This window comes from Cyanistes caeruleus, chromosome 3 (assembly GCF_971803275.1).
Source record: "Cyanistes caeruleus chromosome 3, bCyaCae1.hap1.1, whole genome shotgun sequence".
In the NCBI taxonomy this organism is placed as follows: Eukaryota; Metazoa; Chordata; class Aves; order Passeriformes; family Paridae; genus Cyanistes; species Cyanistes caeruleus.
The window spans coordinates 86,251,275-86,268,470 of record NC_141703.1 but is presented as its reverse complement, the minus strand read 5'-3'; the positions used below and the strand labels follow the sequence as shown (position 1 = coordinate 86,268,470).

The window sequence follows — 17,196 nt, the reverse complement described above, 5'->3', positions numbered from 1 at the left end:
TGAAGCAAACGTCAAATCTAAATATTTGAGCATCGGCACACAGGGACGAAACTCACTGAAATAGGTATTTCCCCGCACATTCTGTAGGGAAATTTGGGCTTCAGTGATGCATTTTGAGCTTGAGAAAGAAACAGTCATTCTTATTGTTTACTTTTCCAGCTCTGTTAAATGAAGACATGCTACCCATGATGTTCTGCATTATGTGTTAGAGATTTAATTTTCAGCTAAACTTTTATTGCTTCTAAATTGGACCGGTAGCTATGTACGTATTTAATCTAATCTTGAAGTTTGGATTGCTCAGCATTTGCAACAGACTTATGTGGGCTAAGAATAAACAACAAATGAGGACGTTTCAGAAGAATGCAGTCCAAAGATTGTCTCTGAAATGTGAATATGCTTAAAGCCTCCACAAATATGGCAACTTCTCACACTAACAAGTAAATTAATATTTCCAGAGCTAATGCCAGGGTTTGGGACAGCTGGGTGATCAGATTCAACATGGAGCTTGCTGTGCTTGCAAACAAATGGAAAATAAGCTAGGAAAAAGAAAAATGTGAGCCAGAATTACTCGAAGTGTTTGGGAATTAGGCTGGACAGAGGTGAGGCTGACCCAGCTGCTTGCTCCCAGCAGCAGGAATTCCCTGTATTCCGTGTAGACATGTGCATAAACCCACACACAAGCCCTGCACAGGCACAGGGGTGCAGGGCTGCCTCAGAGAGCTCCACAGACCCACGGTGCAGTTACACAAACATCACCACTGACCTCACAGGAGGAGCAGGACAGAGCTCCAGCAGCGGGGAATAAACGTGTAAATAGGATAAGATATATATGTATAAATATGATATGATCCTTCCAAGGAGCTGGGCTCAGACAGTCTGACCACAGAGACAGGTCTCTCTGGTGCTGGCACAAGGCTGCAGCCCAGCTCCTGTTGCTGGTACACACACACATGAAGGTGTGTGGTGGATGGCCAGGACAGTCCTGCTCCCCTCGGGAGCCAGCCTGGCATGGCCTCACCCTTAGAGACAAGCAGACACCAGTGGTACTCACCCCTACAGAGAGCACCTCAGAGCTAAAAATAGGATTTCATAATGAATCCTAAGGAATTCCATAATTTCATAATTTAGCAAACTGGGCTAACCAAGTGCAGGACAAAGCTGGACACTTTTGCTGGTCGGCCAAGATTTTTCATGCAGTTGTCCCTTCTTTCCCCATATCTCTCCCTTTCCCCTCTTTGTTTCCTACCCTAAACATCCCATAGTAAGTCTCGTGCAATCCCAAAGCATCTTCCCGAGCATCCTGTAAGGTGTCGGTGGCCCAGTACACAGCACCTCCCTCTTTCACGGTTTGAAAGGTGCTCCAGCTTTGCCTTTGTGATGAATTTCACACCTGGGCTGATGGCTCCTCTGAGCTGCTGGCCCAGGCAGGGTGTCCTTAATCCGGGTTGTCACCTGGCATTGTGTCCCTGTTTTCCTCCGGGTGTACGAAAATGGACCCTTTGATGTGCTGATGGATCTCGTGAGGGGCCGGAGGGTAGCTGGGGCAGAGTGTTTGCTGGGGCCCTCCTTCTGCCATTGTCTCTCTGTGCTTCTCTGCACAGGGTGAAGAGGCCCTTTTGTCACACAGCCGAAGAAGGAGGACTGTGCAGGCATCCCGTGCCCTTCCACACTTTTTCTGCTGGCAATAATATTTTAACAACACACAGAATAGCCATGAGATACTTATCAAATAAATAAAATACATGAACACCCCATGAGGGTATTTATCACTCACTCTCATAAGTGCCATAAAATAAAGGGGTATTTCTGGGAGTGAGTGAAGGAAAGCTTTGACCTGTTAATTTCCAGTTATGTGTGGCCAGGTGATAACACAGATAAACAGCAGAATCTAATTTAAAATGTGATTCTTCCAGTTCCCCACAATTTGACAGCAAAGTGGTGTCCGGTCTCAAGGTATTTTTCCTGAAAATAAAAAACAGGGTAAAGTCAGCTTTTTTTTTCCCCACTGTCCTTGCGCCCAGCCCTCAGCTGCTGCTGTTTTCTGAAGTCAAAGTCCTTGACAGATTCTTAATTCAGTGAAGACTTTTACTGTTTGACAGCACTGTTGCTCGATTCAAAGCACAGCTCTTCATTATTCTCCTGGAAGAGTTTGGCAATTGTTTGGCCTCAAGGATGGACAGTAAATGTGGAGCACAGTAGCGTTTGATTAAATTATAGACTCATCAAATGGTTTGAGTTGGAGAGGACCTTAAAAACAATTTTGCTTCCATCTCCCTGCCACGGGCTGTGACAGTTTCTACTTTTTTCTCAAAGCCATATCCAACCTTGCCTTATGCACTTCCAGGAATGGGGGATCCCAAATTTCTCTGGACAATCTCTGCCAGTGCCCTACCACCTTCATAGTAAAGAGTTTCCTCCTATTATCTAACCTGCCCTCTTGTCATTTTGAAGCCATTCCCCCCGTGTCCTGTCATTACATGGCCTTGTAAGGAAGAAGTCTGGGACTAGATCCAGCTTCAGCTTTGCCCCCTTAGCATCGTATGAAAAATACATTTTTGGCAACCAGACAAACAAAAAAATCCCCGAAATGCAGCTACCCAGAACCGTACTTCATCCACAGATGTGCGAGCACCCGCAGAGCACAGCACTCGACTTCAGGCCACTGCCCGTGGTGTTTGTGTGGCTGCCTTTGCACCGTCACTGCTCGCCTTGCTTACAGGCCGAATAATAATGACATTTATTTTTATATACAACAAATAATAAATGAAGACGTCGCTTTACGCCACGCAGCCGCTGCCGGTCGGTCGGTCGGTCGGTCGGTCCCAAAGCACCGACCGTGCCATCAGCCAGCGCTTCGCGCCCGGCACCCGAGGTGTGGCGGCTCCTTGTGCGGTCCCCGCGGAGCGGAGAGCGGAGCCGCCTCCCCGCCCGCGCCGCTCCATCACCGCCCGGCGGCCCCGCACGCAGATGCCCGTCACGGAAGGGCGTGAGCTCCGGGGGACGCCGGCTGATTGCTGTGTTTTGGCGCTCGGCAGCATCCCCGCCCCTCCGCAGCCTCTGCCCTCCGCCTCCCCTCCCCTGGCTGAGCCCATAAATGGGCGGGCGGGCGCGGGCGGAGGCGCGCGCGGGGCGGGCTCGCGGCACTCTCGGGCGTGGGCGCGCGGAGCCGCCGCCTCTCGCGGGTTCCGTTAGCTGCGGACGGGCGGCCGTTCGCTGCCAGTCGTGCTGCGGGCGCCTCCAACGATGGACACCAAGAAGGTAGGGAGGCGATCGCCGGCTCCTCGTCGCCCTCCTCCCCGCCGCGGCCGCCGCTCGGGTGCCCCCCGGGCGCCTCGGGGGAGGGATGCGGTCGCGCCCGGCGTTCGCCCGCGGGTCGCGGTGGGGATGGGTGCGGTGGTGGCGGCAGGGCCGCCGCTCGCCTCTCGCCGGTGTGTGGGGGGGTGAGGGGCCGCGCAGTTCGGGAGAGGTTGTGGCAGGTCGCGAGATTGATTTTGGGTTGGTGCGCGTGGCCTGATGATGCACATGATGCTGCCCGCGTTGTAGGATATTGATCACGAGGTTTGTTTCGCTGGCGGCGCCGCACTCGGTTTGTCCCAGGGTTTAGGATGCTAAACGGGGGATTGATGTGAAAGGCGTTTTTTTGGGTGGCGGTAGTGTGACTTAGAGAATCACTTTTACATTTCAAGAAGGCGGCAGAGCATGTCCTTCCCTTCCTTGTCATGTGCAGAGCAGGGGATATTTGTGGGTATCTGCCCGTCTGCAGCTGCGAGTGAGGTGTGCGGCAGCGGAGTGAGCTCATGACTGCGTGTGTTTGAACGGACTAAGGGAGACAGCAAATACCCACCCGAGCCTGCTGTGGGATGCCGGGGAATTGCACGGGAACAGCCAGAACTGGAGAAGGCCGGGGCTCTCATCGCCATATTGATGGGAGATAAGGACAGCGTGAGAGGATGAGGCAGAGGAAAGGAGAGCGGCTGGTCAAGGTCGTTCAGAGAAGCGCGGGGAGGCCGCTCCTGCCTCCCTACAACAAGACCTTGTAGAGCTCTGGGGCTCGAGGCAGTGAAGGAGGGGAGCTGGTGAGGAGCATCTCCTGGGAAATGAATGCTGCCGACGCCTGTGGTCGGAGGGAGGGGTGGTGGTTTGAATTCCATGCTGGTGCACAGACCTCAGCCTTGAGCCTTTAGATAGAGAGTGGGTGTAGCTGTGCTATTTCTGAGCTCCCTGTTTGCCTTTTGGGAAGCGAGGCACTTGCAGCATTAACAAATGATCCATACATTAGGTCACAGTCTGGCTCACTGGAGGGGATGGGTCACGCCATGTGATGTTTAGGTGGTGGGAGGCTGGGTAGGAGATGAATAGCAGGAAACAGCCAGAAGAAGGAAACATGAAGGAGCATAGAACAACTGCAGATTACTTATGTACCATGTAAGTGAGGGCTGGCCCTCACAAACAAAAGCAGGGACCTTGTGGTCCCCATAGCACCCAAAAGGAAAAGGCCAGCTGTGGTCCCTGCAAGCCATGACAAAGCAAAGTCTGGGGGGAAAGGTGTTCTCGTGTGAACCATGTGGAGAGCTGGGGTTTGTCTGCAGCTTTGCAATACCTGCTGGCTAGAGATGACCTAGCCTGGAGTACTAAAACTGCTTAGATATTGTAATGCATTTCTGCAGGCATCCACATGCTTTGAAAGACCTGTGTCCTTGTGGTTCTGTGCCAAATTTCCTTGAGATAAAAATGAGGAGAACGGTCACAGGGTGCCAGGGAAAATGCCTGGACTGCCTAGGGTATGTTCAGGTGTGAACACTACCTCCGTGCTCATCTGCCCTCTGTCCACTTTGTTTCCACCACTGACCTGGGCAGGAGGACCATTTGCATGATGTAGGTGGAGGAAACTGTGCCTGAGAGTTCTTTCCCCAATTTCTGTTTATGGAGGCCGAACTGGTTGTGTCTGAGGGTTGTGCAGGCCAGAAGCACATACGTGTTTGGCTTGAAAGCACTGACAGAAGGTTATTGTCAAAAACTTTGGGCGGTTTTGAGAGCCACTACTCCTAGAGCTGGGCTAGAAAGTGAGAGACTGGAAGAGCTGTGACAGTAGGCCCCACCAAGCAGTTTACTCTGCCAGGCTTAAGTACAATAATTGGAAAGTCTTGGAAAAGGAACTGTTAATATTTTTGGAAAAGCTTCCAAACCTCCTGAGATGAGGAGGAACACAATCTTTCCAAATTGTGCCAACTCAGGCACTGGCTGCCTAAGTGCCAAGTCCTGAGTCACCTGCTCCCCCACACCTCCCTCACTCGGAGCTGGCTTAAATGCCACAAGCTTTAAAAATGAATAAAATGTCAGATGCTTTTTGCTGACACTTGAATTTCTCAATCTGTGGGACTTCTGAGGTTGGACCTTCAAGCTTTCCCTATGGCTCTGAGGGCTCAGTAGTTTTTATTTTAGTTTAATGGAGATCCAGGTGTATACTGAAACTTCAGGGAGTGTGCTTAATTCAAAATACCAACTATTGCCACAACTTAAAGAAAAATAGACGGGAAGCTTGGTAGCAACTGCTGCCACCTCTTGAGGCAGGCTGCTGTGCCAGTGCCCTGGGGCAGGGTTGGGAAGCCCTAGCCTGGGAAAAACAAGCCTGTTGCTGAAGAGAGTGTGTGTTGTAACTGTTATGAGTGAGTGCCAGTGTAGCTCGTGGGCAGATTTGAGACTCAATTTATGGGAACTTGTCAGCTGGCTCAGGGAAGAGTTAGACCCTTCTTTCATGACATGCCAGAGATCAGCAGAAGCTTCTGTAAAGCAGATCAACTCAAAATAACAGCCACTAATGCAGCCAGTGTATTCATTACTAATGAGCTGAGAATGGTTGCTGAAGGTCAGGAGATAATAAAGGGGAGGCCCTGACAAGCCCTCCTACTTGTAGCCACAGAACTTTTCCTGCTGTACAGTTGCATCTCCCTTTCCAGGGAGGGAGATCCAAGGGATGCTACTGGTTCTCACACTTGCTGGATAAAAGCCCATTCCCTGCCCTCAGAGCACTTGCACATGACACCTTTGAGCTGCAGCTGCTGCCTATGCTGAAGTTGCTATACTCGAGTTGTGTAGAAAGCCAAATTAACTAAATACTTGTTCCCTCTCTTCCCACAGAAAATCACAGCACCTCTTATCTATGCTGTTTGCATTGCTGCCATCGGATCTCTCCAGTTTGGGTACAACACTGGTGTAATTAATGCACCTGAGAAGGTGAGAGGAAGAATGAGCAGGGGAGGTGGGATGAGTGAGGGGCTGACTGGGAAGACAATGGAGTAGAAATGAGAGGGACTGCCTGCTAAGCAGCCAGTGATTTGTTTTTGGTTTGTGAAACATTAGAGGCATTTAAAACCCCCTTTCAAATACAACACTGAACAGGAAGGACAAACTTTGGTGGAGGAGAGAGAGCAAACAGAGGTTAATTCTCTTAATTAGGAGTACAGGAAGGGCAGGACTGCTCCATCTGCCATATGTGGTGTGTGGAGGAATGTGAGCTCCTTCAGTTTTGAGTCAGAATGAACCAACCATGGCAGAAGGAATGTAGAGGGCAGTGTGCAGAAAACAGTTAAGGGTTGGTAGGAATTACAGCTGCCCTAATTCAGTTTATTTCAAGTTTATTTTACTTGTTTATTCATTCCTTGTGTTAAGTACAGATTCAGTGCTTGTAAAAGGGTTGTGACTTGGATATTTGACCAAATCATCCCATGACTGTAGCCTAAGAAACAAGAGGTGAAGAAAATGAGAGATGTGGTTTTCGTGTAACTATAAGATGGTTCCTCTGTCAAGAACTGAGTCACGAATACCACATCCACCCTGTCTCCGGGAAGAGATGTTCTCAGCGGGATGGGGGATGGGGTCAGTCCTCCCTAGCTAATGTCCTGCTGCCATCTGCTGGGGGCAGACACTCTGTCCCCCCCAGCCCATGCCAGAATATCCCTCACTAGCTAAGAGGATGCCTGGGAAATCAGCACTGAGGCCCTGTCACATCCCCCTGGGACAGCATCATGTAAAAAAATAAACAAATTTTTCAGGCTTATTTCAGTGAAGCATTGTGTGTCTCCAGCTATTTCTATACCAGAAATCCTATCCCTGCTGTCAGTGTTTTGATATTGCCAGAAATGTTCCCATCCACTCACTGGTCATGTTTTCTTGTTCCCTTTCATTCCCAACTGTCTCCCGCCTCCTCCCAACAACCACCAGTGACTCACATCATCTGAAATATTCAGAAGATAAGCCTGTTTTCCTTAATAAATACTGCTGTCCTCTGGGTACCCTGCCTGCCCCTGCACTCAGTGGGGTACCCTCCTTCATCATACTGCCACTTTTCAGTGAAAGATCCTCCTTCTGTGCCCTCATCTTCCCCTTGTGGAACTTGTGGCCTTTTTGTCTCTCTCTGTTTTCATGGCAGCAGGAAGCAGAAGGAAGACAGTAGTCTCTCCTCTCCCCAGTGTAAAATGCCTCCCACTGGATTGTAACTCTCGCTCCCCAATTCCTCTTGCAGATCATTCGGAAGTTTTTCAACAAAACCCTGTCAGAAAGGAGTGGGAGTGCTGTCTCCCAAGAACTGCTCACCTCTCTATGGTCACTTTCTGTGGCCATCTTCTCAGTAGGAGGCATGATTGGCTCCTTCTCAGTCAGTCTGTTTGTAAACAGATTTGGCAGGTACGTTGGGAAGAGGGATGCCAGCTGTTGGAGAACTTTTCCCTTTACAAAGGGGTGATGGGATGAAGAGGGAAGAGGTGGGAAGAGATGTCTGGGGGGGAAGCAAGAATGTGTGGGCTGCAAAAAGCAGGCCAAGGCAGAAGCTGAATGGGAATTATTCCATTCTCTTCCCACCCCTGAGATGAGAAATCATGGGCAGATTTACCTTTACCCCTCTCCTGATGATTTTTGGGCTGTATTGCCAGTTTAAGCTCAGTCTTGACATCTTTACCCTGGCAGGAGGAACTCCATGCTGTTGGTGAATGTCTTGGCCTTTACTGGTGGCCTTCTCATGGCCTTCTCTAAGGCAGCAAAGGCAGTGGAGATGTTGATTATCGGCCGCTTCGTTATTGGTACCTTCTGTGGCCTCTGCACCGGTTTTGTACCCATGTACATCAGTGAGGTCTCGCCCACCAGCGTCCGCGGAGCCTTCGGCACCCTCAACCAGCTGGGCATTGTTGTGGGCATCCTGGTGGCTCAGGTAGGCCTGGTACAACCTCATCCTGCCCTGGGGTGGAGGAAGGAGGGCTGGGGAAGGGCAAGGGGGGTTTTACGTGCCATCAGGCGCAGTGTGTGGATCCTGTCATACTGGGGTGGGGGTAAGGAACTGAAGTGTTTAAAGTCGCTCTTATTTCTCTTCTATTCTCCGTGTAGATCTTTGGGCTGGAGGCAATCATGGGCACTGAAGGACTTTGGCCGATGCTTTTGGGGTTCACAGTCCTCCCAGCAATTGTGCAGTGCATAGGTCTGTTATTCTGCCCTGAAAGCCCCCGTTTCCTATTGATCAACAAGATGGAGGAGGAGAAAGCCGAAGCAGGTAAGAACTCATCTCAAAGGGGCAGGGCAGTGTCCTGGCTCCCAGCCTGCACTGAACTTGAGTGGGAGGCCAGGACTGATTCTGGAGCCTGTGGTGGATTAGGGTGTGACTCCTGGAGGGCATCAGGCCTGGCCTACCTTCCCATCCCTTAGGTTGCCCCAGTGCCAGGAAGCATGAGAAACCTGGCATCCCAACAGAGGCGCCAGGTGGGGTTAAGATGTGAGGAGTGGCACCTAGCCTGGTGGGATTTAGCAGGACCAGGTGCTACTACTCTGCCAGCTCCTCCTGAAAGGCAGGAAATAGGCTGGCATTTAACAGGGAGCTTGGAGGGCTGGGGTTGGCTCTGGCAAGAATGTGAACAGAATTTCAGGATCAAACATAAGCTTGGAGGTCAGTCAGCATGAGCAGGTTTCTGTGCTGATCACAGCACCCTGACCTCTGGGTTGAAAAGAACAGCAAGGCTGCCAGCAGAGGCTTGGTCTTTCCCATGCAGCAGGCCTCAACACCAGCTGGAGGTGTTCAGTCCTCCTCCCGTGCCCTCCCCGCAATAGCAGGATGGGACACACACACACCTCCTGTCCCCCCAGTGTGTGTCTCATACCTGACATCTTTGGATTCCTCCCTCCAGTTCTCCAGAAGCTCCGTGGAGATCGAGATGTGTCTCAAGACATCCAGGAGATGAAAGAAGAAAGTGCTAAAATGTCCCAAGAAAAGAAGGCAACTGTGCCAGAGCTCTTCCGCTCTCCAAACTACCGTCAAGCCATTATCATTGCCATCATGCTGCAACTCTCCCAGCAACTCTCAGGAATCAATGCTGTGAGTTATTTTCCTGACCTATCTTCTGGGCCTCCCTTACCTCTGGCTAGAGTTGCACTTGCTGCTGGTGTGGAGAGAGCTCTGAGTCCCCAAACATCTTTGTGCCTTGGCTGGAGGTCACTGTTTTGTCACCTGGTGAAGATGCTGTGATGGAAAGTGGATATTATGGTTTTCACTTTCCCCACATGCTTTCCCTGGCAAGACACTGCAGCTGTACACCAAGGGAATGAACACTGACTGGAAGCATGCTGTTCTATAGCGTGGAGTGCTGCTTGGGGATGGGATCAACCCTGATGGCTGAGCAGGCTGTTAGGCAGAGGATGAGGGACCTGTTCTCCAACATGGAATTGTGACCAACTTTCTTTTCTCTTCCCAGGTATTCTATTATTCTACAGGGATTTTTGAAAGAGCTGGTATCACACAGCCTGTCTATGCCACCATTGGGGCCGGCGTGGTAAACACAGTCTTCACTGTGGTGTCGGTGAGTGGAATGGGGCTGTGTGTCTGCCTGGGCCCGTCCCTGGCAGATGGAACTACAGACAAGTAGCCAGGCAGTGGCAAAGCACTGGGCTGCGCACTGACTGTAGGAGAGTGCATCAAAGGCATGGTGGGAGGAGAGATGGGCAGAAAGAGGTGGTGGTGTTATCCTAGACGAAAGAGAAGGTGGAAAAGGAGTGTATGTGAGGAAAAGAGTGATGAGAGAAAGCAGTAGCAAGAAACAGAGTGCAAAAACTTGTGCTGACAATGGAGCAGCCTGGTGACCTTCCCTGTGATCACCATGGTCTCTGAGGTGTACAAGCAGATAAGAGGTGCAGGAGATGCTGAGCAAGGAAGTCTGTCCTCCTTTTGCTGCCAGAGTAATGGACTTTTTTTTTTTTTCCTTCTGCCTTCTCCTTTCCAGCTGTTCCTGGTGGAGCGTGCAGGGCGCCGGACTCTCCATTTAATTGGTTTGGCTGGCATGGCTGTGTGTGCTGCTATTATGACTGTAGCTTTAGCTCTAAAGGTGAGTGATCAGTGTTCTTGCCCAGGCTGACCCCAGCAGGAACCTATAAGAAAAGAAAATACGTCTGCTTTGCTCTGCAGTGCTGCCCTATAGATGGGTAGGGCTGGGGCTACAGCCAAGTGTGCAGTGGAGAGAGCAATTTTATAACTCTGGGAACTTCTACAGTGGTCACAGTGCAGCTGAGAAAGTTGTGACACTGGAGATGGCATTGTGCTGATCCCATTTTGTTCCTCTGCAGGACATTGTGGACTGGATCAGATACATCAGCATTGTTGCCACTTTTGGCTTTGTGGCTCTCTTTGAGATTGGCCCTGGCCCTATCCCTTGGTTCATTGTGGCAGAACTCTTCAGCCAGGGCCCACGACCTGCAGCCATGGCAGTGGCTGGTTGTTCCAATTGGACCTCTAATTTCTTGGTGGGAATGCTCTTCCCCTATGCAGAGGTAAGTCCTGGTCTATAAAGCACTGTGAGGGCACTGGAGCAGTGGAACAGTGTCCAGAAAGGTGGTAGAACTTGCATCTTTGAAGACTTTGACATGTGACTGTGACCTTTAATAACCCAACCCCTTCTGGAAATTGTCCCTGCTTTGAGAAGAGGGCTGGTGAGTCTTCCAGAGGTCTCTGAGTCAGTGTTATGATTGTTACTGGAGGCTGTTGCTCCCCTTATATTCTGCTGTCTTAACTGGTTGCAGCTTACAGCTATTTGGAAGGGCCATCTTAGCATGCTTTAAAAGCATCAATTTTGGTCACCCTCAGGAAGATTAAAGACCTTTAGGAGACCATAGGAACGTGATTGCAATTTTAAAAATGGTGTGACGAGAAAATGTACCTAAGGGCACTTTTGGAGAAAGGTGTTGGAATTTTAATCTGTGAACACAAATGACCATACATGCAATTTGAAAATAAAACCTTTTGTGTTTGTCCTCCCTGCAGAAACTATGTGGCTCCTATGTCTTCCTCATCTTCCTTGTTTTCCTGGTCATCTTCTTTGTCTTCACCTTCTTCAAAGTGCCAGAGACCAAGGGCAGGACTTTTGAAGACATCTCCAGGGGCTTTGAAGGACGAGGAAACGCTGCCTCATCACCCCAGAAGACGCCCATGGTGGAGCTGAACAGCAAATAAGCTGGCAAAACAGCTGCCTAAGATCCGTGACACACCCATTCTTTAACTCGTTCATGCTTAAAGAGTCATTAAAGGAATGAGCAAAGAAAACCATGAGAACTGGGACGTTTTTCCCCTCCTCAATTGCTGCTATTTTCTTCTTTTCACCCACATGCTCACCCATTCTGCCAGGCTTGCCAGCATTAAGCAAATCTGATATGGGTGATCTGCCATTCTGGAAAGCACCTGGCACTTGCAAAAATAATCTCATCTTCCCTGCCACAAACATCAGGAGAACAGAGAAGAGCTGGCAATATTTTTACTTTTCTCACATAAAATTGCGGTTTGGGGTTAACATACTTATGCACACAGTGACCATTATGTATTTGAACCTAATTACTATTTTTGTAGTGAGTTGAAGTGACCCGCTAAACAAGTCCCCAGCCCTTTGAGTCTACTCTGTGTGCGTGTGTATGGTGTAACACTGGAGTTTAGCAAGCTTACCAAAAAGCAATCTTGCTTTTTCCTATCCAGTGTGCACTTTTTTTAGCCTCAGGAAAAAGGGGACCAAGTCACATGCATATTTTTTCCTGCTTTTATTTTTTTGTATAGACAGACTGAAAGCATACTTTTACTTCAGTTTATTTATTTGTATGTCACTTTGTAAATATTTATTTTTTTAATGGTGTACAAAAATGTACAGATAAAGAAATTGGAGAAGTTTAAGAGAAATAGCTATTCTAACAAGATGCTGTAGACTTGAGGTGCAATAAGACTGTAAAGGAGAAATATGGTACTAAAAAGGAGATTGAGCATTTTAAGTGGTATGTACAGCAGAGCCAATTATGCACATCACCTTGAAGTTATTTGTGCCCTCTGGAAAGAAATTCAATGAGTTGTGAACTTGTGGGAAGAGGTATGTTTCTGCACTAAAATCTCCGTTATTAGGGATTTTTGGTGGCTGTTTTAAGTAATTGTTCTTAAGTGTTGATGAGAGTGCTATATTGCATCTTACAATGGCTGTTGTTGGATTATATTTTCAGACATGGTTGTAAGCATTCTGTGCATGACTGAGGGTGGTGATTGCAAACCAGAAGGTAATTTTTCCTGCTTTCTCTTAATTTTATTTCTTTTTGGCTTCTCTGTTCTAGTCTAGTACGTCATAAATTCTGAAATTTGCAGATTGTCACTTAAAGGAGTGCGAGGATAAAAATTATTTTTCAAAGCTGTATTTTCTTAGCAGTTGTTCCTATAAATATTACAGAGGCATGTAGCATGACCCTTCTGGACACAGGCATGGTCAGTTGTTGGTACATGTAAGTTCATCTAGGTAGAGATGCAGGACTAGACACCAGAGCTACTGGAATTTGCTAGTTTAGCAGTGCAAAAGGTCTGTAGTGCTCAGTCCCCTGCTTGGTTGAAGGCCAGATGTTTTTTTTGCCCCATATATCCTCTCTGGAAGGTCTGCATGATGTTGTGGTGCTCACCAGTGTGCTTTGTAGATGTGTACAGCTCTGTAACAGTGCCTCTGTTCAAAGGGATGTGGCAGGCAGTAATTGTTCATCAGTAAATGTCAGTCTTCTTGCTCGTCATTCCTCTGGGCCACTGAGTTTGTTTGTCCCCCCACTCTTGCTGCCGAGCTAGCACAGCTCAGGTCAGGCAGGAAAAAAGTAGCACGTAGGGTACACTTGCAGCCAAGGAGAGGCAGCTTTACTTCACTGCAGCATTCTGTGACAGGCTCCAGGCCCGTGCCTGTCCAGACCTGCACAAAATATCTAAAGGTTGCACAGAGGTAGGTCCAGTTTAAGCTCCTGCTCTTCTGAGATTGAGCTGCAGTTTTTGGACATGGTCAAACTTGGGTCGACCTGCTGGAATTCATTACTGGATATCCTACAAGAGAGGTAGGCCCACAGCTTCCAAGGTGGCACAAGGAAGAAAGGCTTAGAAAGGTTGGAACGACAGCAAGACTTTGGTAGCATGGATAGCCCAAGCTTTCTTGCCAACATAATGCTTCAGAGCAGGTTAGAGAAATTCCCGTTGATGTATATTCTGGGGGGTTTGTCTGACATCTTCAGTGACTAGTGATGGCATTTTTACCTTCCCCAATGAGAAACAGTTGCAAAGATCAGTTAAATTTGCTACTGTTAAATGCTTCCTGTGAATTAATTCAAAATGCCCCAGCTTTGCACAATGTAATCATATTACATCCAGGTTTCCCTAGCTTTTTATCAGGCTTACGTGCCAGATACTTATTCTTGGAAGGATTATATATGACTTCTCTCCCAATTTTGATATTTTGGCTCAGTTACATAGATTTCTGTGCCCTTCCTTTGACCCTCCAGCACATCCAAACATGATATTTCTATATGGGTATCTGTATGTTAGGAAATTCCCACCACAGCTGTGCATAAGAGCTTCCATATGTTGCATCAGATGTGTGTTGGCTTGGACCGAGATGTGTAGACCTTTCTCACATGGTATCTTTGTTATTTTTCTTTTTCTGTAATGGCATTGTGAATATTTCAGATGGATTTTATATGCTTATTAATGTGGTTGTTTCCTGGTTTTGAAATAAAAAAAATATGAAATAAATATCTGATTTGGATTTTACCTTTATCCTGTAGGTTTTCTTATTCTTTTATAAGGGACTGCACCCTGAAATGTCACCACCTTCTAACCTGCAACCTTTTTGGGTAGCAAATCACTCTGGATTTGCTGTTTTATCTTACTGGAAGTGGTCATTTCTCACAGTCTATATGCAAACCACCTATAATTCCCTTACTATTATTATGTAGCAATTTTTAAATTAAAAGATGTGCTTCTCCGGTTCTTGTTTGCCCAAATCCTCTTTCTTTGAGTGCAAATACTTTCCCAGTGTAACAGGAAGAGAGAGAAGTGGCTGGAGGTTATGAATCCTGCCCAGTGCTAAAGATCCTGAGAGTTTTGCCCCTGCTCTGTTCCCAGTGCATTCTTCACCTGCTCTGCCAGGAAGGAGAAGGACCCATTTCCCCTCTAGCTGATGCTTTACACCCTCTGTTTGGGATGTGACCTTCATGTCCTTCTGTGAGATCCTGCCTATGCACACTCAGTAGTGGATATGGGACAGGAGCAGGGGAAGGAGAAAGAACCCCACTGCCCCAGCAGCTGATCCCATAGCTCAGGGACTGCAACATTTCTTGGACCACTCTCAGATCTCTGGGCTGCTCCCAAAAATATGTGAACAAAATATCCTTCAGTGGCAGAGGATGGAATGAAGTGAAAGGAAGGAAAAAATGGCAGACCCCAGAGTACCTTAGCCATATTCCTGCTCTAATACAACTCTGGAGTCCACAGACTGCTGGAAGCCTAAAACAAGGAAAGAGTAGGGAACAATGCTGAGCTTTTTCAAGTCTGCAAAAGCTCAGCAGATCAGCAATCCCATGAAGACTTTCTGAAAGCTGCTGTTGCTGGCTGCTGTGAGTTCCTAGCTCAATCCTGTGTTTTGCTAAGCTTGGTATGCAACTAGCCTTGGAGCTGGGAAGTGCCCTGGGCTAATCTGTCTTGGATTGTTTTTCAATTCTAGCTCAACTATAAAAATAAAGCCCAGCCATCCAAACTCATAAGCATATCCAGCTCAAACTTAACTCTTAACATTCCAGTTTTCTTTGTCGAAAGTGGAAGCAGAGAATAAAATCATTTGAGGCCAAAGCATGTGATTCACTGCCCCCTAAATCAACCTTTTGTGCAGCTTTTGTGATAAATTTCAGATTAGGAACAAGGCTTTGGTTTAGATCTGGTTACTTCTGAAAATTGTAAGGAAGCTTTAAGAAGGAAATCTGTTTGCAATTATTTAGTTTGAATTCAATTAAATGGTTTGAGGATGGGCTGCTTTCAGCTGAAAGTGTTCATCACATCCAAGGGAGCGTGTAGGCAGTTCTTGTGGCCACCACAGTACCTGACAGAAAGAAATCACTGGAGAGTTCTAGAATGAAACTGCTGCTGCATGGACAGGAGAAAAACTCCAAGGGTCCCAAGTGGCACCAGGCACATCAAAGGTTTTTGCCTTTTTTTACAGGCTGGAGCATGATAGAGTGTCACAGCGTCACTGCCAACATTTGTTGCTTTCTGCTCATGTTATTTCTGATGAATGTCTTTGCATGCCAGCCAAGAACAGCAGTTTATTTCTGTGAGAAGAACTGTGGGAAAAAAAACCTGCAGCAAACAACATTTTATTAGAGATAGATTTCCTTGCTGCATGTCCAGTGCAAAAATCTTTTTATTTGATTTTATGTTCTGAAAAGAGGACACATTCTAGACACCTCAGTAGCTGTGGAGATACGGGGTAGCTTCTTTAGTTTTGGGTGAGAGCACAGGCAGAAGACTGCACTTGCCTCCAAGCAAAGTTACTAACCCCTTCTTTGAGGGTTACTCCAAGAAGGAACATTTGCTAGTTTGGTGGGGGACTGTGCCATCACTGCTTCCATTGGAGAGGAAAGCAGGTGTGGACACACTGCCAATGTTGTTGTGACGGGCCACGATGGAGCAGCATCAGGAGGTGACTCACCACAACCTTTTCTTCCACTATACACATAATGAGAAAAGCCCTGCCAGCAGGACCTAAATCTAATGAACATTTTGTTGTGCAGAAAATTTATGTCTCTCTGGCTTTTTTTCAGACTTCCTGCAGATCAGACAAAGGACACAATTCTAACATTTTCTTCACTTTTAGAAGGACTCTGAAGGCATGTGAGATGCTTGCTGGAAAACCTGAGGTCTGGTCTGTCACTTAGCCTGGCTCTGTTTTCACAATGTGAGTTACCAGACAAGAGACAGTTGTCTTCATAATATGCTGCTGGGAAAAGGCAGTACTTAGTCTGTCTTAGACAAGGAAAGAAATGCTTTTGTCTCCTAAAATATATATCGCAATGACAACTTAATTGGTGTTACTTGAAAGTATTCCATTTCTGGTGGAGGCAGGCTGTAACTTCTAAAACAATTCACTTGCTGTGATAAATCTTGTTTCTATGTTATACCTCACTAAATTACACAGTGTTTACAAGAAGTGTCTCTTCCTTTTCTATAAGCTTCAGCAGGCCTGATAGACACATGACTGACCTGCTAAGTCTGTTTTCTGCTTGTGCAACCATTTTTTATTTAGCAAGAGGTCATATGGCTTTGTGTAAGGCAGTCATACTGGTGCACCAGTCACTGTGACATGCATTGTGGGACCACTGCAGATCCTGTTCTGAACCAGCAACTGGTTCACCCATGTAGTGATCAACCTGATCAAACAGTACCCTGTTCTTCCATCTCTGGTCTCTGTTTCTTCCTGTTTCTTAGTCTTCTCCATCATGCCTTCCATTAACAAATTTGATTCTCCACCACAAACAAACTCAGATGTTTACTGCTTCCTTTATATTCCTGTCACCAAGTGCCATTGTCTCTCAGACTGCACATTATCTTGTTACATTAAATTCTTTGGCATCTGGACTAGTTTTATCTCCCCTTTGCTCTTATTTCTTGCAAAGTGCTCTCTCTGGTATGGATCAAAACCCACAGTGACAGTCTTAAATCTAATAACTCTGAGTCCAGTATATGACTTAAAGAATCCTCAAGGTTTAGAGGAAAGCCACCAGAATAATTTTCCACTGAGGAAGGCATAAGGATGCAGAAGCAGGAGAGGATGAAAGCTAGGAGCAGTGCTGAAGGTGTGGAGGGACGTGGATGCAGCAGTGCAGCAGGAGAACGAGGGAAGAGGA

General features: G+C 47.5%; 1 protein-coding gene across 1 annotated transcript; it reads left to right on the top strand.

Moving 5' to 3' along the window:
• Positions 1 to 3,120: 3,120 nt before the first annotated feature.
• LOC111945634 (solute carrier family 2, facilitated glucose transporter member 3) lies at positions 3,121 to 14,050 on the top strand. The gene is made up of 10 exons (XM_086882452.1): positions 3,121 to 3,258; positions 6,139 to 6,234; positions 7,523 to 7,683; positions 7,963 to 8,203; positions 8,377 to 8,539; positions 9,168 to 9,355; positions 9,732 to 9,836; positions 10,257 to 10,358; positions 10,597 to 10,800; positions 11,291 to 14,050. The coding sequence occupies exons 1-10, from the start codon at positions 3,244 to 3,246 to the stop codon at positions 11,477 to 11,479; spliced, it is 1,464 nt and encodes a 487-aa protein (XP_086738578.1). The 5' UTR covers positions 3,121 to 3,243; the 3' UTR covers positions 11,480 to 14,050.
• The last annotated feature ends 3,146 nt before the right edge of the window (positions 14,051 to 17,196 follow it).

Excerpts from the sequence above, each read along its gene's own strand:
- LOC111945634 (XM_086882452.1), top strand. Across the intron at positions 9,837-10,256 it reads CAGTCTTCACTGTGGTGTCG|CTGTTCCTGGTGGAGCGTGC; the intron begins GTGAGTGGAATG and ends TCTCCTTTCCAG. Across the intron at positions 10,801-11,290 it reads TGCTCTTCCCCTATGCAGAG|AAACTATGTGGCTCCTATGT; the intron begins GTAAGTCCTGGT and ends TCCTCCCTGCAG.